The sequence below is a fragment of the Cydia splendana genome, chromosome 1, assembly GCF_910591565.1.
Source record: "Cydia splendana chromosome 1, ilCydSple1.2, whole genome shotgun sequence".
NCBI lineage: Eukaryota > Metazoa > Arthropoda > Insecta > Lepidoptera > Tortricidae > Cydia > Cydia splendana.
Genome location: NC_085960.1, coordinates 27,669,215 through 27,683,319, shown reverse-complemented (window position 1 = coordinate 27,683,319; position 14,105 = coordinate 27,669,215). Strand labels below are relative to the sequence as shown.

Sequence of the window (14,105 nt, the reverse complement as noted above, 5' to 3'; positions counted from 1 at the left end):
TTGTTTACTTTTATTTAGGTAAGTACCTAAAGATACAGGGTATATGTGGGTTCTCTGTCCGTAGGAGCTTCTCACTACAAAGCGGAAAACACGTGTTATCGACTACGCTCGTAACGCGCAGCTCGCGCTGGCACACAATTTGCCCATAGAAGACATCAACGATCATTTCAATTAAGTAGGTATGTACCTAATGTTGATGTGCAATGGACATAATAAATTAGGTATGTATTAGAGTATAATAAAAGGCTCCTGTTTGCATACTGATAAGGAGGAAAACCAGAAGGCCTGCGACGTAAACATTGCGTCACCACTCAACACCATGCCATGCGGTCATGGGGCTGTCATCTCACGTAACAAGTATGCATGCCAAACAGGTACTCTGCTTATGATGTACTTACAGAGTAAGTAACTAGTTTTATTAAGACATCATCCGCTCGTAATTCATTTACAACTTCATAATATTCTTATGCAAGTATTTGTGAATAAAATATGTAATAAGTAATAACATAATTAAGTACCGTTTTATTAGGCAAGAGGTCCGGTTTGTTACGCCTTCACCCAATAGCCTAAATAGAGTTAGACCAGGCTAAGTTGGCAGCGATTCTGATAGCCCAGACTGTGCAAGTGTTATTCAAACGTCATAATTTCATAGAAGTTTGAAGTTTGTTTGAACACTGCACTGCGTGGGCTATTAAAATCGCTGCAGACTTTTCTTGATCTAACTCTAACTACCTAATAGGCGCGTCAATTTAAATTGAGATCATAATAAAATAAATATGTAATTATTAGTTTATTACCTATTACAAAATTTATCGTAAAATCCTAGTTTTATTTTGTAACCCGGCTTAGGTAGTACCTACAGGTAGTAATTAAAACAAAATGTAATAATTTGATAACAATTTATTAGCAATCATTTAACCCATTACAGAGAAATAATTAATCAGTCAAGGCCGATGTTTCATTAAGAACTAGACTCAATATCTTGGTAGGTAACAACAATTCGCAATTGAAAGTAAAATACTGTTTTGTAAAAAATACAACCACTAAGAACTCTTAAATTGTGACCTAGGGCTGATGCTAACAAAATTGTACATCGGTTGTGAGGCCTAGACCGAAAAAAAAAAAAATAGGTATAGGTACATTAATTATACATTTAAAATAAAATTATTAGGTAAGTAAGTACATCACAGGTTAGTTGGATATACAGTGTCTTCGTAACACAAATTTGTTTATGCGTAAGGGGTTGTGCACAAATCACGCGAGGTGTTTTTGGCTACTTTTTGAGCCCCCCTCCCCCTTGGTGATATTTGGTGAGGTTTTTGGCTACCCCCCTCCCCCCACACAACATCACGTGTATTTTATTTTTATTTTTTCATTCGATATCATTTTAAGTTAAATAGTATTGTTTAAAGAAAATCTTGTTTATTTTTCTATTTTCGTTAAATAGACTCGCTATTTTGAAGAGCAGAGCGAACATTTATGTTTAACGAAACCGAGAAAAAGTATCTACTCATTAAGGTTTTTTTTTCTTAGTTTCGTTCACTGTAGAAAACTACACGTGAGGTTTCCTTATACCCTCCCTCCCCCAACGTGATCTATCGTGACCCCCCTCCCCCTATCGAACCTCGCGTGATTTGTGCTCAAGCCCTAACTGGATAAACTGTCGAGCCTGTTAACTGTCGATTATGCCTACTTCACTACGGATGTTTTGGTAGCTATCGTACGATTTATTTTTAATTGTATTCGAATAGTAAAATAACGATAACTCACAACCCCTTTGTCCGACGAAGTCCACTCAAATTACTCGGTCTAGTAGTACGCGTAGGGGTAAGAGTAGGTGTAGGCGTAAGGGTAGGAGTAGGCGACAGCGCTGTAGGGGGAGACGTAGGCGGGTGCGTAGTAGCCGGAGTACCCGTAGTCGACCAGCACCTGGGGCTTTGCCTCTGCAGGGCTCAGCGCCAGCGCCGCCAGAAGGCACACAACCAATGCCATCTGCTCAACAAAATACATATGATATTAATTTATAGGTAAGTACCTAACTATTAAATACTAAAAGTAATCAAACTATAAATGGAACCTTGTCTTGCCTGCCTATATGTTTAGTTTGTTATATTTTCATAGCAACCCTACCTAAGCGATATGAATGAAATTTGATATGTAAAATGCTATTGTAACGTTTAATCTATTAGCTATTACTACTATATTTTAAAGAAAAAATCGGTTAGTGGGAATGAAAATGACATACTTACCTCTAGAATCTCTAGATAGCCCGAATCGATTGAACAAATATGAAAATTATTTTATGAAAAATGAAATTTTATGTCTTATGTATGTGTATTTACCCTAACTGATTTAAAGGTGGATGAAATTTCGTATTAAAATGCTTGAATAGGTACAGAAATAGACCGAGGATATTTTTTATCCAAAAAATAAACCTTTAGGGCATAACAAAGAAAAGATTTACCCCGTTATTAATAAACGCGCTGCAAGTCTCAATTTTAATAATCGTTTGTCTTAATCTTAATAATCTGTAATTTTGATTTAATATGTATTTATAAAAAAATCGGCCAAGTGCGAGTCGGCCTCGTGCACGTAGGGTTCCGTACCATTAAAAACGGCAAAAAAATCACGTTTGTTGTATGGGAGCCCCATTTAAATATTTATTTTATTCTGTTTTTAGTATTTGTTGCCTAGCTATCACGGTTCATGAGATACAGCCTGGTGACAGACAGACGGACAGCGGAGTCTTAGTAATAGGGTCCCGTGTAGGTACGGAACCCTAAAAAAGGGCTAAAACATAAAATATAAATTCAATTGAGGCTTATAGGTACAGCCAAGTACAGCGTTTATGAATAAGGGGGAGAAGCGCGTAAATCTCTGACAAGATAACATCTAGTCCTGGACCTGCATCTATCATCAAAACTACGGAAATACTCATTCTAAGTACTTATTATCTCATATTTACAGACGGGTCTATCGCTAATTTATTATATTACCTTTATTTATACACGTTTAAAAAAAATCGCGATAGACCCGTCTATAAATGTCAGATGTGTTCAAAACGCGAAAGTTATAAATGTTATACTTATTATCTATTATTCAAACCTAATTTATACAAGCTGGTAAATGAATGAAAAGCAACTGCTTACGGTACTTGTAATGAAATGGTAATTTTATGCGCTCTTTGGTACCCGCTCACCCTCATTCATAATATTAAGGTGGACTGGAAACTATTTCAGGCTGTTATGTAACCTAAACGCCTAAACAAACCTAAACATAACATGAACAACCGTTTTACATTTTGGACGTAGTAAAAAAATATTATTTTTAAGTTATTGGCATCCAACAAAGGTACATACAATAAAGTCAAGTAGGTACCTACACATAATATGTTTAATGTTTATGTATACCTACATCAAATAAAAAACAAGACCGAAGTGATCCCATAAGTGTTCCGTGAACAAAGTTTTGTACCGAACACTAAAAATGGATTTATCATTTAGGACTAGAGCATGTGCGGTAAGAGAAGAGTCGTGAAATGTAGGGGAGCCCATACATTCTACGACTCTTCTTTTTCTTTTTTAGTTGAAGTAAAATTAACTTATGAAATTACCTATTTAGCCTCATAAGTGCCCGCGTACTTGTACAAGTACAAATTAAATTCGAGTTATGAACTCTTATAGAAATAAAAGAAAGTTCCAAATTCAAAAGCGCAAATACCTATTGGCTTGGGTCTTACGAGGTTAAATTAATGATTTTAGTAATTATAATTATTTAAGTAAATTAAAAAATTGCTCACCAATTTCATCATCGTTGTTTCGTGTGGTTTAAAAAAAGCCACCAAAGCCTGCTCTAGTCAGCACTAGACGGGATTGCTGCTTGATATGTGTCAGATCCTCCCGCCGTATCCTTATATACGCGGCCGGGGTCCCTTCGTGCGCGGACCACTAATGCCCGCGTCCTCCGTTCAATGGTACCGGACTTAAACGCACACAATGTCACATTAAGCTATAACCAAACCATACAAACAAACGAGCGATAATACGCTTTATATCAAACGTGATAAGCGCTTCGAAGCATCAGTACCATCATCTCCATATCGGACCCGGATCGCGGTGACAATAGATCAGCGCACATTCGACACGCATTAATCGACGCAAAAAAATATATAGTATCCATATAATTGATCCATCGTGATCATTGAGACGTGGCCGTAGGCTCCTTTGTGATGAGATGTTACATTTATAACGATGTTTTTATAGGGTCCAGTTTGAGAATCGTGTCTACTTATTTACTTTATACGTACCTACCTAACCGTTAAACGACCGGTACAAGCGGAGCTGAAGTTCTTATTAGTCCACCGAGCCAAGTGGTAGGTACAGTCAGCCAAGAAAGTGGTCTACCACTTTTCGACTCTATCATCTGATTGATAGAGTCGAAAAGTGGTAGACCACTTTCTTGGCTGACCGTACCTATACCTATTAAAAATTTAAATTAATTTTGGCAAAAATATGTAATTTTCGCCTTTAAATCTATTTAGATCTACTTGTTGACAAATGATATTTGTCTGAAAACTCGTGATCTGAATCTATTTTTTTTACATACATATAAATCTAGAAATATCGTATTTACCTACAAACACGCGTCATAGCCAATTGTGAATGCGTAACGCATCTCAAATACGATAATATATTCGTATCTTACTTATTTCTTATTCTGTGGGTCGAGCTCGTATCGAAATATTGTAAGTATGCGGATCTGGGGACACCCAAGTGACAAATAAACTAAAATTGTAGGTATCTACGCATAAAGCGAAATATGCCCGGCTGATTTGTAATGTTTTAATTGGAAATATACATATAGTGAATGTCATTACCATTAGTTAGGAACTTTAACTAGTGATATTACCTACTAAAATGGTTATTTACACGGGTTATTCCCACTAGTTACCACCAAGTTGTTATCAATGGTAACAATATAGAGAACATTTTATCACTTTTTACCACTTCACCTCATCTTTTTGTTGGTTGTTACCACAGAAAACAGGTGAGAATTTTTTTATCTACAAGTTGGTGTTAACTAGTGGGGATGCCCTTGATTACATCTAGGGAAAATATCAAATTACTTATAAGTTGTTCTATCAGCAGCGGGGCCCTCGCGCTCTATGATTACGGGCGGGAGTACTTCTTCTAGGACGATTAACACGTATTTATCGAGAGTAATAAAATAATATTTGATAAAAACATAATTATATTAATACTTAAAGCATAATTACTATCAATGATCAATCATCATCCAGCTTCTGCCGCATATTGCGTTTGGGGTTGTTGAGTTTCCTCTTCTTAAACTGGACGGGGCCGTCGCCGAGCGAGTCGACGCGGCGCTCGCCGAACGTGGCGCGGGCCTCGGGCTCCATGATGACGGGCGGCGGCAGCACTTCCTTGTCGGGCTTCGGCAGCTGCAGGTCGATTTGCTCCACTGGTCTGAAAACATTCATGAGATCACTTTCTTGGCTTCATCACAAGATATGTCATCGAGTTGCCCCGGCTTTTTATCACGGCTCATGGGAACTAATTTCAAGAATTGACGTACTCCCTATAGTCTGTATCTTTAGGTATTTAAATGAAAGTAGAAGAAGTCCTCGCTGGAGGACTCGCTCGTCATCATATAAAGCACTCAACCAATCTGCTTATAGTCTTACTGACTGCAGATAAAACTAGAGAAAAAATAAAATAAAAAAAAGTTAACAAAATCTACCCTCAAATGGCTCCTTAAGCCAGTTGAGGGTAGATGAAAACATTACATTACAAGATATTTAACACATTCAATACCACTAAGTGCTACGGGTTACGCTCGTAGCGCGTAGCCACGGTTTCGTCGTATGTAGCGCGTAGTCGCTACGAACAGTGTACCCGACAGTCGGGTTCTTGGTGTTGAATGTGTTAAAAAAGGGGGCCGCTACGTACTGTATTTTGTATTTAAGTACCTTTTGAATACATCAGACTAGTTTTTATATTGCCGGATTCGTCGATCTATGAACTCAAAACAAAAAACGGCCGTTTTAACTTTGGACGCATAGATTGACGAATCCAGCAACATAAAAACTAGTCTGATGTATTCAAAAGGTACTTAAATACAAAATACAGTACGTAGCGGCCCCCTTTTTTATTAAATATATTTCGTTAAATTTAAATAATCACGATTATTTAGCAGTGGCGCTAGTGTGCACGTTGATGGGCTCTTAACTAAGTGCAACTGCACTCACTTGTTTTGAACGGCCTTCCACGTGCCGTAAGGGTTGGCGGCGCGGGGCTGGGGCCCGAAGTGCGCGGCCGGCGCCGGCGCGGGCTCCTTCTTCACGGCCAGCGCTCGCATGCTCTCGCGGGCGAGGTGCGCCTTCGCTTCCCCTACAGCCTCTTTATGTTTCTGTTCTCTGGAAAAATAAAGGAGTGTATGCATCATTTATTTGAAAAATGCTTTGGTATATTTCTGAGCGCTACTTATAAGCAAAAAAAAAAAACAAACAAAAACCAAAAGAAGAGCAAACTTTCTATGTAGTAAAGAAAGTCATGTTTGTAGTAGTAAGTCATGTTTGTAGTCATGTGCCTCTTTTGGGGCACTTGGGGCTATTGTAAATTGACTATCTTAAACAAAAATTCCGAGGATTTTAGTATAAGAACTACATATTTCCAGTAATAGAATAAAGCCCATTAATCTTACTTTTGCTTTTTCTTAATCTTCTTTGCTTCCTCTTCTTTCAGTTTCTCTTTTTCCTGATCAGCAAGTGATAAATAATGGTCTGGGGGATCCCATGTAGTTTCTGAAAAATATAATACTTATAGAAACATTTAGTACCATTTGCGTTAGTTGAATAATATTATGCTGTTTAATGTCAAAATGTTCTTTCCTACCAAGTTACCAACTATACTATGATTGCTTTAATTAAATTTTAGCATTAATTCAATGAATTCGTTGATAATGTGGCCATGCAATTTTGCATCTTGCTGTACATTTCGCAGATAAGGTCAAAGGATTTGGGGGCTGAGGGTATCTAACCTGGCATGTAGGTGTAACTAGGAAGCAAGTAGGACCTCATTTTGCTTCCATGAATTTCTTGGTGCAAATGATTCTCTGACAATTTGATATATTATTTTTATGATTATTTAGAATTGTTTACAAGGTGGTTAAGTAATATCTCAACTTGCAAGTTTATCTTGCCTTCTCTTGCCACGAATACCTAGATGTTTGAATTTACTATTATAGCTATGTTAGTGAGCGTGTATGTATATTTACCATTGGTTTCTGTGTTCCAGAAGTATGAACCATCATCAGCTTTGACCTCATGCCAAACTGGAGCGGGCCGAGCTTGTGGAACCTCCACTGGTTCATTTTTGTCTGAGGAGCTGCTTCCACCCAACATGTTGTTGATACTCTGAAATATAAGACTAAATTTACCCAATATAAGCACAATTAAAATAAAAAAAAAAAACAATATCTCACATGTTGAATATCTGACTGCATATAGAGAACATTTAAAACAGGAATATTCTTGATAATAAATCAGAAAGTAGTACTGGTAGAAGTCAAGAATTTTAAGAAAGGTAGGTGTAGGGTAGGCATAGGGGTTATCAGGTAATTTTTTGTGCACTTAATCATTTATTAGGTTTGGGTGCTCAATGATGGACAATGTACCTATTACTATTGGATTACTTAATCTCTAATATGTTGGCAATTATATTCTAGTATTCTCCATCTCGCACACTAAAGGCTATGGTTGTCTAATGAATTTATTAACTATAGTAGTTTTAAAAGGTCACAATAGGCCAGTGGTAAAAAAACTAATATGTTTTCATACTTTTAGCCTAGGTCAAGTCATTTCAGGGAATTGGGCTGAATGAATGCGGCATATGATATCCAGCCTGTCTGCTTCCGACCGAGCGGCCCCATCCCTACACTACATCTACATGGTCAAGTCATTTATTTCTGTACCATTTCATATCTCACAGTGACAATCATATGAGATATATAGCGGCTTCAATATTGATAAGGCGTTTGGTACATAAATATTAATTCTTTGAATGTACACTTCCAAAATTGTACCTGTGAGGTGAGGTCCGCATTATTTTGTACATCTTTCAAGTAGGCAGCCATGGCAGCTGCCTCCATCTTTTTCAAGTCATCATCAATCTTCTCTTTTTGTTTAAATTCTTTAGTGCTTTTCTTTGTGATCTGGGATATGTGTTTTTGCACATTTTCTTTGTGACGTTTCCCTCCTTCATGAAAAGAAATTGACTGAAAAAAATACACATAAAAGTAAATATACAAGTTTGTCAGTAGAAAAAGGCGCGATATTCAAATTTTCTATTGGACGATAACCCTACATTTTTTATAAATGCCGCTCTTTTCTACTGACGGCAATGGCTTGACAGAGTATAGGTATAGGCATGCTGTATAAATAACTCTTAACTACTGTAATTTCTTAAACAACATGTTTTTATTATAATGATTAAGCTGTGGTTACCTGTTAATATTATATGTAAACAAATTTGCAAAAATGGGATAACCGCAGTAGATAAGCTAAGCGTTTTACGGTCCATACGGACAGATCAATGGGAGATTTGTTTAGTTTGAACTTTAAGTATTACTTACAACTTTATTGTCAGCAAACCAACATTTACAAAATTCACAATATTTGCGAGCTTGGGATTTCCAGTATTCTGTCCTGAAATGACGAAAAGGAGAGGTTATATACTTATTATTAAATACTACACTTATATAGGAATAAGTAGCATTTGGCTACGTACATTTTGCTTATTTACAGTTCACAGCACAAACAATTACTGAACTTGAGTATTTTTAATTAATGTAACTACAGGATTAAATTAAACGTTTATAGTGTAAATAACATTATTTCAATTTGCGGTATTTGACACATTATGACTGACGTATATAGAGATGTAACTAACGCAAATCGATTATCACAGCAAGCGATTACGATTGGATGGCACGTAAACTGAGGTATCGAATTGTGACGTATAATGAATTTTTATTTGAGATTTAAATAAAGCTAGAATTATATGGTTTTCCCGCAAGCTACCGGTCGGTCGGTGTATTTAATACACCGACCGAGTAGGTCGCACCCATTGTCAAAATTGAAACTAACTGGGGATCTATTTTAAAGTTTATTTATGTTATTTCTGTGTCAAATTTGTTGTCTGTTAAGTGACGATAAATATATCCATATTTACAGTTAATTATCCACCTTTTCCTTGTTTTTATTAAAAGAAAAATGAAAAATTCATATCGATTTACTTAGACGACTACCGATTCATAACGGTGGTGTCCGGCCAACCCTAAAATTAAAAAAAAAAAGACGTAGAACGTAAACGTTTGCAGTGCAGTTGTTTTCCTTTGTGATTTCGATGTGCAAAACATTTTACGTAGTATTGCTGTTGTGAGTGACAGACGTCAAATACCGCAAATAATGTTATTTACACTTTTATAATAGGTTTTTTGTGGTTGTAAGCAAAGCTTGTAAATTGTTGTATATCTAATAATATTAGTCTTATATTACTTATTTGAACTGATTTGGAGATGGTAAAAACAATAAACAAATATACTTGGTCAAGCAGATCTTGTCAGTAGAAAAAGGCGGCAAAATTGAAAAATGTAGGCGCGAAGGGATATCGTCTCATAGAAAATATGAATTTCGCGCCTTTTTCTACTGACAAGATTTGCTTGACCATCTATATAATGGTTTTCGAATGCCGTGCCACAGACAAGAAACTAATGCCGGCTACATACGTAACGATAAATCGTAACGATTAAACTGTGCAGTCCGAACTGCGCAGAGCGGCTACCGCGAAAACCGAAATTCGACAATTGCGGGATCTTTCTCTTTTACTCCAACGAAGGCGAAATTAGAGTGATAGAGAAAAATCCCCGCAATTTGCGAACTTTGATTTTCGCGGTTATAGCCCAGTTTTATCTGCCGTGTGCTCGGAGTAATTAACAATGGAGCCGCCATGTCTAAAATTTTCGGTACAAAATAGTCTGCCGTTTTTTGCGGGGGAGGGGCACATCAAATGTATAGGTACGTCATGTCAGATAAACGTCAGTCCATACATATGGTTGACATGTGGTTGACCATTGGCCGCCTTTTTTCGACAGAGGGGAACGCCTGTTAATGGCGGCTCCATTGTTAATTACTCCGAGGCCGTGTGTATGACAAATCTAGTAGGAGATCCCCCATACATCGGACCTTCACCAATCTGTCTGACGGATAAAACTATGAAAATATGAAAGAAAATATGTTCCTGAACATAAAAAAATAGGGTTGCCTAAAGAAATCCGGTCAAGGCTATTTTTAATAAATTTTTCAAAAAAAATTTTTTTCTTCAAATTTCACCGATTTGTCTGACAAACGAAATAAGTTCCAATGGAAAGTATAGAACTTGTACAACATAAATCAACTAGGTTGCCTATCTTTTTCCGGTCACTATTATGTGGTTGCCATGTTTAAACAGGTGCGTTTTTATCGAAAATTGCACTCATCTGTCTGACGCTTGAATTATACATCAAAATGTTGGTAATTTTATTGCGAATACAGTGGCATAGGGTTGCCTGCGAAAATCCGGTCACAAATAAGGGTTGCCAGGCTTTTAAGTAAAATAAGAAGGGAAGACTTTTACCGATAACTCATAAACGGCTTAACCTATCAAGTTTGTTTTAATTTTGTTTGAATGAGTTTTTTAAGCACTATTTTATGATTTTTTTCATATTTTTTGGATCAATGGTTCAAAAGTTAGTAGGAATACCCGTATTTTGTTCTTTCTAAATTATTATTTCCAAAACGGTTAACTTTATCAAAAAATATTGTTTGCAGACCCCTATTTATTTTTAAAGACCTATCCAACGATACCCCACACTGTAGGGTTAAAACGGTAAAAAAAAATCACGTAAGTACATTTTGATTTTTTCAAAGCGATTATTTCCGAAAACATTCACTTAATCAAAAAATGTTTTTCTAAGACCCCTATTTATTTTAAAATACCTATCTAACTACTACCTAAAGCCCCCTCCAGACTATGTGCGTGAATCGCGGCGCGACGTCGCGGAGCGAACATATCGAGAAGTTGACGTATGACTCCACACTCGCACGCTTCACGGCGATTTCGCAGTTAGGTTTGCGGCAATATGGCGGAAAAGCATCAGCTGATCGAGTTTAACTGTTAGTTATCTATGGCATCATCATCATCATACGTGATTTAGCTGTTTTTCCATTTTGTTTTATTGTAAAACCGTAAAATATGGCTGTTTAATATAATATATCATAATATAATTAATATTTATCTTGCCACAGAGGAGCCAAAATATTGTGTAATGTGGAGTCTTGCAAGTTCGCGCTTCGCGTCTCCTTTGACGCGGGCCGAAATACCGACAAAAAACGGAGAACAAGGCGCGAAGGCGTGAACAATCTGCGAAATCGACGCCACACTCGCGTTCGCGGCTTCGCCCGCGATTCACGCGCATAGTCTGGAGGGCGCTTAACATTGATGATAAAGTGAATATTTTTGGAAATAATAGCTTTAAGAGACACAAAACGTGTGTGAATATTTTTACATCGTTTCAACCCTATAATGTGGGGTGTCGTTGGATAGGTCTTTGAAAATAAATGGGGGTTTTCTATTAACATTTTTTGATAAAGTGAAAAGTTTCGGAATTAAACGCTTCGAAAGAAACTAAATGTGTGGCGTTTTTTTTTTGTTTCAACCTTTTTTGATAAAGTGAACATTTTCGAAAAAAATCGCTTGTTACGAAACAAAATGTATGTGAGTTTTTTTTTTTTCACTTCAACCCTACGATGTGGGATATCGTTAGATAGGTCTTCTAAAATAAATAGGGGTCTTACAATAACATTTTTTGATTAAGTGATTTTTTTCGGAAATAATCGCTTTGAAATAATCAAAATGTACGTGATTTTTTTTACCGTTTTAACCCTACAGTGTGGGGTGTCGTTGGATAGGTCTTTTAAAATGAATAAGAGTGTTCAAGAAACATTTTTTGACAAAGTGAACATTTTCGAAAAAAAAACGCTTGTTACGATACAAAATGTATATGAGTTTTTTTTTTCACTTCAACCCTACGATGTGGGATATCGTTAGATAGGTCTTCTAAAATAAATAGCGGTCTTAGAATAACATTTTTTGATTAAGTGAATTTTTTCGGAAATAATCGCTTTGAAATAATCAAAAAGTACGTGATTTTTTTTTTACCGTTTTAACCCTACAGTGTGGGGTGTCGTTGGATAGGTCTTTAAAAATAAATAGGGGTCTGCAAACAATATTTTTTGATAAAGTTAACCGTTTTGGAAATAAAAATTTAGAAAGAACAAAATACGGGTATTCCTTCTAACTTTTGAACCATTGATCCAAAAAATATGAAAAAAATCATAAAAATAGTGCTTAAAAAACTTATTCAAACAAAATTAAAACAAACTTGATAGGTTAAGCCGTTTATGAGCTAGGGTAAGACCTCCAGTGAATGAACACTTAAGCAATTTTCCAAGTTTGAAAAATCATTTCTCAGCATTCATTAATAATTGGAATAATGAATTGCAATTTAATGAATCCTCATTTAATAAATAAGAAAGTAATTTCTGCGATTATTTATTACTTTTATAGTTTTTGAGTAATAGCAAAATTTATCAAAAACTACCCAAAAACCTAATGAATGAACATAAAATCCAGTGAATGAACACCACAAAACCCAGTGAATGAACATTATTTAGATCTTTTTAATCAGCATTAAAAAATCATTTTTAACACAAAAACTGTTTCCAGCTCTATTTTAGTAGGTATAGCGAAAGCGGTAATATCTTTATATCCCCTCCATATTTAATTCAAACATATTAGAATGTAATAAAATGATGGTTTTTCACATATAACACAGAAACCTGTTACATATATATTAATAATAAAAAGAGAATAAATCTTGAAATCAAGAAATAACGTGCATATTTTGATGTAAAAAGGTCAGGCTCAGCAAATAATGCTTAAAATAATAAACTTGTTATTGCATTGTTCGTGGTTACAGTGTTTATACATAGAATTAGTAGAAATCTAATAAATGAACATGCCAAATTTTGTATTGTTCATACATAGGCATGAAAAATCTAGTAAATGGACTATAGAAATTTGGTTTGTTCCAATACTGGCTGAAAGAATCAGAATCGTTTTCTATGCAGAATCACAAAAAACAAGCTAAATACCATTTCGTTTACATATAAATTTAGAAAAAAAATTATATCTAGACGACACCAGTAAATGAACACACCGTTCATTTACTGGTTTCAGAACATTTGATAAGCCAGTAATGGAACTATAAAAAATAAAGACTTAATCACATAATACGCTGACAAACTGTACATTTATTGAAGGTTTAACTCTTAATCTAACCAAAAAACCTAAATTTGTACAGGTAAACATTAAATAAGCACTTCATATGTTGCTCCAAACGTACACTGTTCTTATCTGGGATTTAATTTTTACATACAAAACTTCAATACCAGAAACACGTAAACTTCAAACACTAGTCACATTCAAACTGATCGAAAATAAATTTATCGCGGGTTGCCATTGCATAGGAAATAGAGTCGTTAATAAGTAAAAAAATACGACAATTGGTAGAAATTGCTATATTTCTTATTTTAGACAAAAAACGTGATTTTGTTCAATCACTGGGGGGTGTTCATTCACTGGAGGGTTTACCCTATCGGTAAAAGTCTTCCCTTCTTATTTTACTTAAAAGCCTGGCAACCCTTATTTGTGACCGGATTTTCGCAGGCAACCCTATGCCACTGTATTCGCAATAAAATTACCAACATTTTGATGTATAATTCAAGCGTCAGACAGTAGAGTGCAATTTTCGATAAAAACGCACCTGTTTAAACATGGCAACCACATAATAGTGACCGGAAAAAGATAGGCAACCTAGTTGATTTATGTTGTACAAGTTCTATACTTTCCATTGGAACTTATTTCGTTTGTCAGACAAATCGGTGAAATTTGAAGAAAAAAATTTTTTTTCAAAAATTTATTAAAAAT

At 35.7% G+C, this 14,105-nt stretch overlaps 1 protein-coding gene and 2 long non-coding RNA genes across 3 annotated transcripts in view; 1 reads left to right on the top strand and 2 right to left on the bottom strand.

Moving 5' to 3' along the window:
• Positions 1-14,105, top strand: part of LOC134798037 (uncharacterized) — a 189,855-nt gene that overhangs the window by 61,656 nt on the left and 114,094 nt on the right. The gene's annotated exons all lie outside the window — the stretch shown is intronic.
• Positions 883-4,268, bottom strand: LOC134802922 (uncharacterized). The gene is made up of 2 exons (XR_010145911.1): positions 3,800-4,268; positions 883-1,992 (listed from the first exon to the last, which is right to left on the bottom strand). It is a non-coding gene; the product is annotated as an uncharacterized LOC134802922 (long non-coding RNA).
• LOC134802743 (WW domain-binding protein 4) lies at positions 5,233-8,913 on the bottom strand. Its single transcript, XM_063775461.1, has 7 exons — positions 8,805-8,913; positions 8,650-8,722; positions 8,101-8,292; positions 7,294-7,432; positions 6,721-6,820; positions 6,266-6,433; positions 5,233-5,483 (listed from the first exon to the last, which is right to left on the bottom strand). Coding segments are annotated over exons 1-7 (873 nt in total). The 5' UTR covers positions 8,807-8,913; the 3' UTR covers positions 5,233-5,284.